Source organism: Onychostruthus taczanowskii, unplaced genomic scaffold (assembly GCF_017590055.1).
Source record: "Onychostruthus taczanowskii isolate IOZ18803 unplaced genomic scaffold, ASM1759005v1 scaffold20, whole genome shotgun sequence".
NCBI classification, from domain to species: Eukaryota; Metazoa; Chordata; class Aves; order Passeriformes; family Passeridae; genus Onychostruthus; species Onychostruthus taczanowskii.
Window position 1 is genome coordinate 1,262,511 of NW_024499240.1, and position 14,466 is coordinate 1,276,976.

Here is a 14,466-nt window from a genome sequence, read left to right on the forward strand (position 1 = left end):
GGCTTAAGTTTTCAATAAAATAGACTCTTTCTGAATCGCTGGCATTTCTACAGTATTTTGAGCCAATTTTTCCACCCTCTTCTACCAATATAGCTACAACAAGTCCACAGAGGTCAGCAGAATTGCATTATAATGACTAAGTGGAAGATTCAGCTTGTCAATTATTGAGAAAGGAAAAGCAGATGAATTTAAATAAATTTTAACAAAACAGTCACAGATAATAATGCTTTGAACTTTACATTGTCCCTGAATGGAATCTTCCTTTCCATTTTATAAGTGTTCAGCTCTGACTCAAAATGGAGGGGGGTGGGACAACTTCTGACAAAAGATTATGGTCCAGAATCTCATCTGTGCACCTAAAAGAGGGTTGGACAGAATTTAGAAGCTCTAGGGGCCAGTACATCCTGTGACATACTGATACTACTCAGAGACTCAAGGATGTAACATCCTGCAGTTTTGCCCCTAACACAGTTCACCCTAATGTTAACAAGATCTGTTTGCCAAAACTTATGACTCATGACTTCCTTTTGTTTCCTTCCTTCCTTAGTGGAGGTACATTTGCCTGTTTGGATTTTATAGTGTGTTTTCAGCAAGATTCTTTAATTGGCACCTGAAAATACGGGGGCGTAGAGATTACAGTGGTCCAGGTGTAATCTGCTTGAACTTAAAAGCTTCATTTGAATTGTGATGCTGGGTCAAATTTTTATAACACATCTTTTATTAAGGGACCTTTGCAAAACCAGCGCTTTATGCCTGCATTCTGAAAATAATTTTGTGATTATGAGTAAAAATGTCTTAAAAAAATCTTGACGCCAGTGAAAACATGAAGACTATGCTTCCTGTGTCATACAAATATTTTCCCCTTTGTTTGCAAAACACCACAAATACAAGGAATGTCTGTGCAAGCAGTCAGGGAAGGAATCTTTCCCATTTAACCAAAAATTTTTCTCATAACCAAGACTTCTTAGAAAACGACCATATGCTAAGTAAATGTGTTCAAAGTGCTACATTTTACTCATTGAAAATATTCATGCCATGATTTTTTTTTTACACTAAGGTTCCTTAACACCATGCCAAAAGCTTAACAGGTCGGCAAGTATGAGTATGTGCCTGCTTTATTCACACAGGAAGGCCTTGGGAATATACACCCAGTGTTGTTTCCTCTCAACGGTTTGGAGCCTAACTCCATAAATATAAATAAGAATATGTATTGTACTTATTGTACAACAATACAGGTGTGGCTGAGAAACATTTAGAGGGAGAAGTATTTAATTAAAAAATATTATATTGAACAAAAGATAATACTTTCTTGCACTTTTTCCACTGCTTTTTGGAAACAACTTTGCAGTCATCAGAAATACTGATTCCTGACACAGGTCATCTGTGGTTTCAGAAGTTGAAATGTACTATGATTCTGTTGCTGGCAGATAAATCAATCCAGCTGTTTCTGAATTCAGTGATAATGCTTTAATAGGACTTTAAGGCAGATCACTCCTTAATAGCAGTTTATTGAGAGGGCTTTATACACTTACTGTTATAGAAGTGCATATGGAATTATCCAGACATACCTTCTTTGTGACAAAATCAGTTCCAAACTGCCAGTTGCACTCAGTTATTTTCAGCAAGAAAAACATTAAACTTAAGGTCTTAAAAGTTTTAAATCTAGGTAATTTGAATGTCTTTATGTTTCAAATTGCCAGTCTCCTGCAATGATTTAATTTAAGAAGTCATTAAATGCTACATCTTGCTTTCCAAGTCAGTATTTATGACAAGTTTCCATACCATAATATTCCCAGCTGGAAACAGGAGCCACAGCCATTCCACATTTAAATACTCCACTACCAGATCCAAGTGCCAAAGAAGTTACATAGCCACCATAGGACTAGGAGGAAATCAAAGACAAAGTTTAAAATTAGTACTATCATTCTGTTTTCTGAATCAAACTCATATAAACTAATTCCAAATTAACTAATTTGCTTTGCATGCATGAAGGACAAAGTAACAAAAGGTTGAGAGTTTTTTGAAATTAATTTATTGACATCAAATGGATCTGATGTAATTTCTTGTGAGAGAGATTAGACAAATTTATCAAATAATTTCTTTTTTTGCTGCTTCTTCAATGTTTATCACTGTTTTCATTAGCACTTACAGTCACAGAGAAACTGAATTTCGTAGCATCCTTCATGCTAATTTAACGCACCCTATAGGTCAAAACAGGGCTAACTTCAGATGGAAATGATACTGACTGCAGTCTCGTCCATAGCACACATCCTCTCCACTCCATCTACTTCAACAGTGATCAATGCTGTCATATTTTTTTTTTCCTAAAACCAAAGAGAAACCTTCCTTCTGGCAGCTTGTTTTCATTGCACCTCATCCTTTCAAGGTGCACCTCCAAGAAGAGTAGAGGTTTTTTTCCCTCCCTTAACAAACTACCTAGGTTTTGCTAAAGATCAGCATATTGAACTGACTCAGTCATCAGTACTAATATACTCATTTTTTCAGGATGGAGCAATTCCTCCCTACTGCCTGCCACTGTTCCCAGTATTTTCTGGCCTGATTCCTCAAACTGGGACGCAGAAAGGAAGAAAAAGTTCACAGCCCTAAGAAGGGTAAAGCAGTAAGTAAGCCTGGATATAAGAATAGATCTGTGAAACTGAATGGGGCTAGCTGCTGAGAAAGGAAAATAATGTAAATAAAAAGCCTTTGGTTTGGCTCTCCACAGGATGTGGAACTGAGGTCGGAAAAACTCATATAAGGTCTTTGCAAAATAATGGGTTTCTGTTTACTTTGGAATGGAGGAAGGGATAAAAATATGGTGTGTCATGAAAAATTCTGAGGATTACTTCAGCAGCATATGAAAGACTTAGGGAAATAAGCAGAATTATTAATTTTTTTTTTTTGTACGGAAGTTAATTTAGTCCATCCTCTTAACTTTCCAGCTTGAAATGACAGTGAGATATAGTAGTAGAAATCCTAATTAGTAGAATTTCTCCAACTCATCTGATTTGCTCATTTGATCTTTCAAAAAATCAGTCCACAAGGCTAAAAATAAGGGATTAGGATTGGGCAGATAAATATATTCACAGTAACAGGCCGAGAGAGAGTTCACAATCCAAGTTACTTTGGTAGTTATTCAAGAGCTTTTGCCATATTAAAGAGTGTGTTGAGTCTGAAAGCACAAGCTCATGCACAGTCACCAATCTGCAGCCTATAAATAAGGAAACACCTTTAACTAATTTCAAAGCTTACAGACCAGGAAATGGTATAATAAATTGGAAATAAATTGGAAAAAAAGGTTGAAAGGTTTGGCAGTAGTGCCTTTATTTTAATATTATATCCACTACTGGAATACAATGTGTCCAAGCTCTTAGTTGGTTCTGGAAACACTGTGGTGAAATAAAATATGATGAGATTTAAAAAAGAAAATATTTTCTTGAGACCTTAAATTACCTAATGTCACTTTAGAATTATTCACTTCTAAGTATCTGTGTCATTTAATTTCACCATATGATACCCATTTTAGTCTAGTGTTACAGTAGTAACTGTACCAAAGTAACTTAAATATTGGTTGGTAGAAACTTCATAGAAAGATTTTAGCAACTCTGCTCATGTGCTGTCTAAGATGAGGCAATATATCTGGCTATTAAAGGTTCTGGGAGCATTACAAAGAGAAATACATGAAAAAAGCAAAGATGAAAAATAAACGGGCTAATAATTTGGAATGACTCCCATACTGCCCAATTTTTCCATGTCTTGGTGAAGCCTGTCAATGTTGTAAACCCCTCAGATCCAGATTCATCCCTGATGACCATTGCAAAGCCAGCCAAGTACACAGTGATTCAGAATGATGCAGGTGTCACATTTTCTGATGAGAGATAGTCATAGGACTTTTCTCACTATTTTAAACTCAGATCAGAAAGGACAATACTTGCATTTTGACAGTAAGTCCCTAAATTAAAAGTAAAGCCAAATAAAATGTTTTAATTTGGCTTAACTTCCAGTACAAACAATGCATTAGACATAAGCTTTTAAAAATTTTTATATTCCCTCCTGAGCTGCCAAAGATTCCTTTTTGGGGTCTTGAACTGTTGCAATTGCATGTATATGAGTACCAGCAGGAACCATCCCCTTTGGCAATACCATCATACATTTGCAGAAGAAATTTTATATATACATAAGACAGAACCAGGAAGAATAAAAAAAAATCATACTGCAGGATTATTTAAAGATAGATATAAAAACTCCAATCACTTACCCAGCCCCATATTGCTATTCGTTTCTCATCAATAAAGCCCATTTCTATAAATTTTCTGTGGAAAATAAAATCACAGAAATAAATGCATTATTACAAAAAATTGCTTGTACAATAACGAATTAGGAAAAAATAGTTCTTCTTGCACTTCTTTTTCCACATATCCCACCAATTTGAGCAAACTGACAATCAACATAGCATGCCTGATTTCTACAAAGCATCAACTATTCAATCAATAGGTGTTGCAAGGGAAGAGGAAGAATTTTTCCTGAGAGAAAAAAAAATACTGAAATCAATACTTTCATCATAATAATTTTTATTCCACGGGATGAGAATAATTTTCATTGCTTTAGTGCCAAAGGTGCAGGATTACCATTAACATTCAGATTTTATTGTGCAAGATGCCCAATATACTGATGTCACAGTGATCATTTGATTTCTCAACAGGAACAGTATCGACTTCTGAGAAGATTAGGGATTCCCTGGAGAAATAAGCTTTTTTTTTTATGTGCCTGAAAAGTAAAAAGCTCTTATGGCTACTTTAATAAAAAAATAATAATGAAGGAATCATCTATTAATGCTCCAAGCAGGTAATAATCTTGAAATGTATAAAAGGTGCAAAACTTATGCTCTCAAGAGTCAAACAGGTCAAATATTAGGCCTCCTACAAATATCCTGTATCAGAGAGTGGAGACTGTATTTCTAAAGATGTATTAGCAACAGCAAAGAAAAGGTGATGAGGCAAAAGACCACAAAGGGTTGAGAGTGACAGATAAACACAATAGGTTCAGATACACATCAGGACACATAGTAACCTTATTTACTACGACAAGGGCAAGTGATGGACAACACCCAAACAATGGGATACTATCTGGGTGGGACAGAGTTAGAAAAGCCAAAAAATTATTATTGAATAATTCAATAATTATTCAATTATTAATTGTTATATTACTGTCTTAATCCCTGGGGCTCCACCTACAGCAAAAGCCCCTCCACAAACTTCCCACTAGAGTATAGAGACTCTCTAAAAATCATGCATCTTAATCCATGTGTTAGATCAGGAAGATGGAATGCACTACATTTAACTGAATAAAAATTTAGTCTAGGTGCTGACAGAAAACTGGGAAGTGTGAAGTCTGAGGTCATTTTTTCATGGCCTGTCTCAGCAGATTTTGCAACTGCAGAATCAGTTTAGTTTCCCTCTGATATTCTGTGTCTGAGTGATGATTCAGAATAATATAGAAGCATTCTTCTGATATTTTGAAGTATGCCACTCCTCCTAAAAGTTTCAAGATATAAAATAAAATAATAGAATAATAGAAAAACTTGACATGATATACAGCTATTCTGTTTCATTTATCACTGAAAAGTATAATGAAGCATTTATATTTATAACATTGAGGAGGAAATGAATTATCACAAAGCAGAAAGAGGAAGGAACAGATATCCTTCTAACACGCACTTTTAAGTATGGGCAGTACTCTCAAACAAGCAGAGAAAGCAGTGAAAACCTGGGTTGCTACATGCAATTTTCAGCTAAGATACTCCAGCATTTTAGTGGAGTCTGGAGGAAATAGGGCATTTACTGTTGCACCTGGAAATCTATCCATCTATCTATCTCTGATCTCTCTGAAATCTATCCAAACTATCTCTGATGGGCCAAATTCCACATCAAAGGCTAGGCCAAATTCCTGCCTTGCAGTCATCTCTGTGGGGTTCAAACTAACACTGCTTCAAATGCTCACTTTAGCAGTGCTACTGCATCTGTAAAATTAACAAGACAACCTTTCTTTGCAATCCTCATCTTTCACTTTCTCCCAAAATCTCTGCATAGGGAATCAGTTTCCCCTGAAACACTTTAAGGTGTTTTCATGCAAAAGAGCAGCTGTTGGGGAACACTTATCAAGGGACCTCAGGTCCCTTCTGTTCTTAACTATCCTATAACAGCACAGAATGCAAGTTTGTGACTAACTGACTTGTAGAACATTTGTGTTGGTTTGTTCCACTACAAACTTCTCATTTAACCTTTAGCTAATCAGTGAGGTAAATCTCTATGGATCTCTGGCTAATCTATATAGTCACTAAAGCAGGCTTGCCCTATAGGAACTTCAGAAAAATGGATAATTGGCTTAACTTTCACCACTGATAATTGTATTTCTTTAGGTTTAGGATTGAAACCTCTGATGATTCTCTCATGCAATGCTGGTGGTGAAGTCCAAATGTGGACTTAGTGGTATATGGACTTAATATACCAGACAAAACCTCATTGACATCAGTCAAACATGAATATTTTATTTTTACACTGGAGACTTCAGTATATGCTGGAGACCTCAAGTCTTCAGAAGAAACTGAGAATTCAGTATTTCTTTCACCTTACTACTCGGTGTGCAAATACCACAGCTATACAGGGAGAGAATCTACTTACTTAACTGCTGAGATTTGGTCCTCAACTTCATAGACTCCAAGTCTTCGATACACGGCATGTAAAATCTTGTCACCTTGATAAGCTGTCCCTCTGCCATCCACCAGAGCAACAATTATTCCCTCTTTGCTTGCAAGATAGGTTATCCAGCTAATGCTAAAGGTTTCCTTTACATTCTGACTGCAAGGTCCTCCATACCTGAGGATGAAAATTCACACATTTTCAATTCATACTTACAAATTTATAAATTTATTGGACACTGGACTATAGCTATCGGCACCGATAACATTTCCTCCACATATATTTTGCTACACGACTGTGGTTCAGAGAGCTCAGTAGACAGACAGTTCTACTACTATTTTCAAGTAGTTATGAGATTTCGCTATCTAAAATCCATTTTACTCATTTAGGTCTTATCCCTACGGGAAATAATTAGTTTCAGCTCAGACTAAGTGGTGCAGTATCAGCTGCTTGTCCCAAGGGGAACCCTTGGAAAAGCCATCCCTCAAAGATTCAATTCTTTGCTCTCTCCAAATGCCTTAGGAGTAACACATCCCCTTTTGGTGCTTTTCTGCTTTTTTGGTATTTGACTTCCACATGCAGTCAGTAATGCCAAAAAAGAGCAAGATTAAGAAGTACTGCTCCTTATGCTTTTTGGCTATCCCCAGACCTTATTTGTTTCAGCAGGGATTATCATGTGCTGTTGGAACTGTGGGCAGAACACACCCCACATAGCTGAGCAAACAGAGACACTCCTCATGAGAATGGCCTAATGCAAATTACACATTTGACCTCAAGGACAGGACTCTTCTACTCTAAACTTCAAACTACCATACATTCTTGGCCCTTTGGATAATCGCTGGTTAATAAAAAATGATGTAATTGTTTATTACACCACTCAGCTGTCCTTTCTGCATTTTTTTTTTCATTTTTTTTCACCACTGCAATTTTTATTGCTTTTCTGCCTACAATAAATTATGTAAAGTACTCAACAAGCAAGTCCACATGGCTTAGTTTTCTTTTCATCTTAAAAAATGAAGCAGGCTCTTGTATTTTTTCATATTAGCAAAGCTGAAATCAAAACTTTCAGACTGCCTCATGATAAACAGAAGAAGCAACAGAGCTAAGACCTACAAGGAGTAACCGACATGGTTTTAGCCTTTCTCTTTCTCTTTCTCTGAGAAAGTAATCCTTACCATGCTAAGATTAACATTAAAATCCTTATTGATCTCCATTGGGATGAATTTATATTCCAGAAATATATTGAAAAAAACCACAACAAATGAAACAGAACTAAGAAGATTTGCTTTTGCTTTATAAAATGTTAAATTAGAAGAAGTATGTTTTGTTAAATTAGAAAAAGTATGTTTTCTAACAAAACAACAAGATTCAAAGAAAGGAAGAGTTACATACACCTGAATAAGCAGAGGGTACTTCTTGGATCTATCAAACTGTGGAGGTAGAAGCATTTTGTACCACAAAGCTAGAAAAGACAAATTAAAATTAGATTCTTAATGGTTGAAATGATTCCTCTAGGCATAATCCAGAGTCTGGTGTAACAGTATATGAACATGAATCAGCACATAGTACACAACGCACGAACTGTGAATCACAGAACTGATGCAATTAACTGTTTATATTGAGCTGTTGAAGAACAGCTTTGAAGAAACCCACATTTACTTTAATTTAGCTATGCTAAATTATTACTTCACAGAAATCTAGGTTCTCAGTTTTTCCAGGTGCCTAGAAAAGCCTAACTGTTTTAAAATAATCAGATATTAATTTTGGATATTTTACACTGTTTTATTACCACGGGATACTGTTGGTAAATCACTGCTGAAAAGAGCAGTGCAAGCAAGTCAATATAATGCATAACTCATGAAAAGCAGTTTACATTTCCCATTTGATTACCACCATATTATATTGTTTTTACACAATATTGAAACTCCTTACCAATAGTATGAAGATTTTTTAAAAATGTGCATTGTGAAACAAAAGTATTTTAACAACAATTTTACTGAGAGATACCCTGAGGCATAGACAAATCAGCTGTTATTGAACAGGGCAGAACCAGGCCTCTTCTTCCCAATCTGACAGGCCAACAACTTTGTTCTACAGAAAGACAATATTTACTATAACAAAATTAAGGCAGAAGATTAAAATGGTAAGAATAAAAAGTACAATAAAGATGTGTAATTCTTACTTAAACCATCCACTTCAAGCTTATTAATTTCTTCTTTTGGCAGTCTGATATCTTGCAAAGCAGACTGCAATTCCCAATTGTCTTCCAATACTCTGAGCTCTAAGTAAAAGAAATGCCTGAATTATTAACTGATTTATTGTCAATTTCTCTTCAGTAATTAAGATTCCTTTACTTTGTGTTATTAGAACAGAAAGGAAATCTGTGAATTTTACAAGCAGAGTAATGAAATCCACTCAGACACTTCTAATTGGGCTGGATCATGTAGCTAAATGAAAGAAAAGCACTGGCATTGCAGTGCACAAATATTCGTTAGATTTTTATAGAATGTACATTTTGCAATGCAAATCATTTCACATGTTGCCTCTGAGTGTTAGAGTCCCGCATGTTAAGAGGAAACAGCTTTCTCCTGCAGATCCCTCATCCCAGTTTTGTAAAATGGGGGAGCTAGAAATGCAAAATTCATGGCACTGTGCAAAACACAGTCCTGTATCTCCTGTATCTCCTCTCCTGCTTATCAGACTAACATCACTTTAACCTCCAAGACCCTTGGGCAGTGTGGTCAAGCACATGGTCCTCAGGGAATATCTTCTTTCTAGGTAATGCAGGAAATTCAATTTCTTAAGGGGTTAAGGCAAATCTTCACTTAACTACTGCACAATACATTCCTACACAAAGACACCAGACTTACCATCTCACTGTCCTTATTACTGGTCACTTAGTAAATGTTTTTTTTTTTCCTTTTTTTTTTTTTCTTTTTAAAATATATAATTTATTGTTTTACTTGCTTTAGACCAATATCAGTTACATAATTTAAAAATTACTGTTTAAAATTTAATTAACTTACAGGACAGATTGCAGAACTGTATATTATTAATCCATTGGTTCTTGTTTCTTTATGTGTTTTCCCATGAGTAGTGAGGGATGAAGAATATTGGAAACATAATTGAAATCTGTGTCTTTTAGCTTCACTTTCAGAATGAAAGAACCTTTTAAAACTGCAGGAGAGTTTTCTTTTTTCCTTTACCTTTCCCTTCTCCTTGTTTCTGGAAATGTTCAAGAAAGCACAAGAAGTATTCTTCTCTCAACATATACTGAGCTAGGTAGTGCTTAGGACATGCCAGAAATGTAATACTGGAATTCGTTCTTTCAAAGTACTCTTGACAAGTTTTGCAGATTCAAGTGGCTGAAAGATCATCCTGCTTTTGGATGCTCTTGCAAACTCAGCTGAACCCTTTTCCAGCCTTCTCCTCAAAACTCCTGAAACTTTCCCATTACCACAACTGAATTGTAGGCTTCGTGGAAGGAACTTCCAAACTGATCTATGTCAGTTTAACTGTCTCCTACTAAAATTCATGGATGATATAGTTTCAAAATGCTGCCAACTGCAATGAAAATGGATTTACTAAAAATAGTTTTGCACCACGGAAGAGATTACGAAAGCAAGGAACTGAAGGAAAATTAATTCTAAAAAGGTAATGAAGAATTTAAAGAGAAGCCTGAATTTGTTTTTATTCCTGAGAATAACATCACAGAAGAGGGAGGCATGATGAAACCAGTGGTGAAAATCCATTACAGGAAACTGTTCTCTGCTGCAGAGAGGTTAATAAACACATAACTGCAGCTGGGCACTTATTTGCATTTCAAGCAATGCATAGTTTGATAAGATAGTAGGGGTCCTTTACATAAAAGGTAACTGAATCAGAAAAAACAAGAGAGGTATAAAAATGGATTAAATTAAAAAAAATCCATACATGCATTGTATTTAAACCTTCTGCAAAAGAAACACAGAACACGGTGTTTCTATACCATAAGTGCAATAGACATGTTAACCTATCTTTTTTCCATTTGCAAAAATTTTTAAGTGGTTATAAAATAAGATGTACCAACTGCTACTGGAGTCTAAATAATACAATGTTGCAATTCACTGAATTCTACATGAATCACCACAGATTAAGTTAGTTTAACAATACTGCAGCATTTGTCTTATGTTTTTGTGTGTCTTCTGGTCAGACAACACTCAGTTAACAGTGGGTTATCAACACAGGCTGAACTGTAAGGACCATTACAACTACCAGCTCATTTCCACTGATTATTGGGGAAGGAAGGGAATGCTAAATCTCTGAAGTTGATACAGAACCATGGTAGTTTTCATAACATTCCAGGAACTGAAGGCTTAAAGTTGGAGAAGAAGTTTTAGGGAAAAAAACAAGGGACAGAGGGAGACGATTCCCTGCAGAACAATTAATATTTTCATACTTAGAAAGTTCTTGCTTGGCTTGGTTGCAAACAGTCTTCACTAACAGGCTACTTAAAGAAAAAGGGCTCTGAAGGTTTCTTGCTGAAGATCACACTTTGTATCAATAATTACACCTTGTCTGAAGCAGTTATTTGAACTGATCATCTGAAAGACCTTCTGCTCTTCTCTGACATCTCTACTGATGGCTGAAGAAGTCATTGATCCAAATTCTAATTAGTACAGCACAACAGGTCAAACTGTAAACTCTAAATAGTACACTACTGTCTTTTGTTTAAGGTAGTGTTGCCCCATGAAAAATAAAGTCTCGTGTTCATCCAAATGTGAAAAGGAATATTCTGAAAATCACAATAATGTTTTCTACAAAGTTTGACTCAAAATTTGGTAGACAAAGAGTCGACCATTTTATCTATACTGTGTAAACAGGAAAAACAGCAGGATGCTATGAAAGTGCTGGACTCAGGAATTCAGATAAATGCATCAATGTGTTCATTCATGTTTGGATTTTACTGATGAAGAAATCTAGAAATACATTAGTTACTTTAATACCAAACAAGATGAAAGGCTTCTTGATCACAATCCTATATATTGTACTAGAAGACCTTGATCTGGATTAGAGGCAAAGGAGTATACCAATTGCTCAGAAATAGGCAGGATACTTGCGGTACCTCTATCACCACGGTTCTCAAAAAGAGTAGAAATGGGAATCCCAGGACCTGTTGTAAGAATGATAAAAAGTCAGTTTACAGTTTGAAGCTGGAATTTGGTGATGCAGGGTGTACTACATTAACATTGATAAATGACAGGAGTTAAAGAGCTCAAAGCTGATGCAAAAATCTGAATCTTCTCTGCTGTATAAGTCACCATCCCTGCTACAATACATAAGGTACTGTGTGTACAAAGACTTGGCATTGCTCAGCAAACATAATAGAAGCAATTTTAAATCTACTGACGCTTACTCCCTAGAGATGAAGTGACATCTAGTTAATACCTGAGATGCGATTACATAAGGTGAATGCAGAACTAACAATGTGAAACATTCTTCTGAGAACATGTCACATCGTATTTGTGAAGGTGAGTGCCTTTCACATGGTGATGACCTTACTGACTATTTTGTGCAAGAATGATTGAAAGGTGTTGTTATTTGCTGCATTTGGTTCTCTCCTCAACAGAAGTTCTAAGGAACTTTTCAGCTGATCAGTCGGTGCAGAATCACAAGAACAGTAAACTTTATAAGAAGTACACTGAAGGAAAACCTTGGATCCTTTTCCTCTTTTTTCTAGATTGTGATGTCACTGTTTTTTGAGTACAGCAGTGGATGAACTCTCAGGTCACTGAAACCACCTGACTTATTACAAAAGAGCTAAGACTTCTTTTAATACTTGTGTCTTGCAAGCAGATTTAATGACCACATATCTTGAATTGAATTTTTCTTAGATAATTTATAGAAAATGTTCTCAGGTGCTAAATAGCCAACATTCATGGCTGACACAGGTCTTCATTTCAATTGGGAAACACAGTGCAGTAGTTTCTCACATCTAACTTTGATCACATAAACTGGAAAACAGTATGTGTTTCTAAATCCTGTTCTGGCGGCTGCAAGAAAAAACATGCCTTTCACGAGCTGGATTAAAATCTGTTTTGTGGCATGAAGGAGATTCATAAATCCAATTTTAATTCTCAAAATCCCAAGCTTTTTCTTGAAAAAGTGAAAAAAAATCATTAATAGATCTGTATTTACTGAAACACCACAACATTTTTGAACATGGGAAGTCTCTTCCTGGAAATCCTTCCTGGTTATTGTGAAATTTTTGTGAGTCATACAAAAATAATTTGGGATAATCAGCATTGATAGTGCTGATAAATTTTAAAGAACAACTGGTTATATGTTTGGTCCTATGGCATACATACCATAACAGATCAAGGCATAGTACTTTGAATGTTCACTGAATCTTGCTGTATAATACTGGCATCTCTCTTTCCTTAAATTGCAAGTAATGCATTGCTTTCTCATAGGTTTACTTCCAATGCTGATTCTAAGACAAAAATCAAACAAAGCAATCATTATTTTGCTAAAATTAACTTTATATGTGTCTGTCTCATATTCTTGTATGCAGGCCCTCTACTTTCAGAACAGTTAATTTAAAAAGAAATGCTTGGTCTTTTTATCAATTTTCCCCAAAGAGTATATTTAAATGTTAAATGGCACTTCTCTCAATTGTCAGATAGAATCTGAGGTTAAGATTTAGTTAAAATAGCTTATGAAATTACACACTAAACATCTTGAAACTAAATTGTTTTATTGACAAATCCAGAGACATCTTCTATTAACCTACTATCATTAAGACAATGTTGATAACACTTACTTGTAAATATTCCTTCTTCCTGGATAGCCTTCAAATTCATTGCTTGAATAAAAACTGCAAATTCATTTATATGTTAATAAATAATCCATAAAATTATGACCTATGAACAAGCATCAAGATGAAAAGCTGTCTTGGAAGTTAATTTAAACTTTTTGAGATTTCTGCATGTGATGGAAGAGTAGTTAAGCTTACATACCTTTCATCTTAATAAATCTTTGCTCAGACTATGATTAGTCTATCTTAATTCTATGAGCTAATCTCTCCAATTATGTAAGCTGCTTCTATCTATACAGTAAGCTCAATGAGAGATCATAAAAAGACAAGTAACTGCAAATTGTGTGAGGGTTAAGCACATGATTCAATAAAATGTTTTTAAATAAGCCTCTCTAAGATGGGTGATAAAAATAAATAGAAAATTGAGGGCAATTTGCAAAGAATCTTTCATAAGTAAATCATGTTTACAAACCTATACAGTGCCTTAGCATACAAATTTGTTGTGGATGCATTCAGATAAAAAACAAATTACACCTAATTATAATCTGATGAGTTAACAAACAGTGTTCAAATGATTAAGTGTTGCTTTTACTGACAACACTCCCAACCTTTTTACTTCATGATACTTACATTGCATCATTTGTTACTCTGAAAATGTATATTGCCTCCCATTCTCCACTTGTAACTTGGATTGCATTCTCCTGTGTGGTGAGACATTTAAGGTACTGAATATTGTAGAATTCCTTTAGGACAGTACATCAATATAGAGCACTTGTCTTGACTTACCACAGAGCCATTGATGTAATGAATATGCTTATAACCATTCTTGTCACTAAAAATTTTGTAGTATGAACTGCTGTCTGATGTAAAATATGGTGCAGAAACAAAGAACTGAAACAATGGAAGAAAAACAGTAGATGAGATATAAGACTGTCCAAGCTGTTTAGCAGATTGTACTACACATACTAAAAG

General features: G+C 35.3%; 1 protein-coding gene across 2 annotated transcripts in view; it reads right to left on the minus strand.

Moving 5' to 3' along the window:
- LOC121335428 (prolyl endopeptidase FAP-like) overlaps positions 1–14,466 on the minus strand; it is a 36,854-nt gene that overhangs the window by 5,254 nt on the left and 17,134 nt on the right. For both annotated transcript variants that reach the window (XM_041403574.1, XM_041403573.1), the window contains exons 13-22: positions 14,281–14,385; positions 14,125–14,195; positions 13,501–13,554; positions 13,046–13,170; positions 11,803–11,850; positions 8,881–8,979; positions 8,091–8,160; positions 6,681–6,875; positions 4,259–4,313; positions 1,783–1,882 (exon numbers count right to left, since the gene is read on the minus strand). In XM_041403574.1, the coding sequence (XP_041259508.1) occupies positions 1,783–1,882; positions 4,259–4,313; positions 6,681–6,875; positions 8,091–8,160; positions 8,881–8,979; positions 11,803–11,850; positions 13,046–13,170; positions 13,501–13,554; positions 14,125–14,195; positions 14,281–14,385 (922 nt within the window). The remainder of the gene's footprint in view (positions 1–1,782; positions 1,883–4,258; positions 4,314–6,680; positions 6,876–8,090; positions 8,161–8,880; positions 8,980–11,802; positions 11,851–13,045; positions 13,171–13,500; positions 13,555–14,124; positions 14,196–14,280; positions 14,386–14,466) is intronic.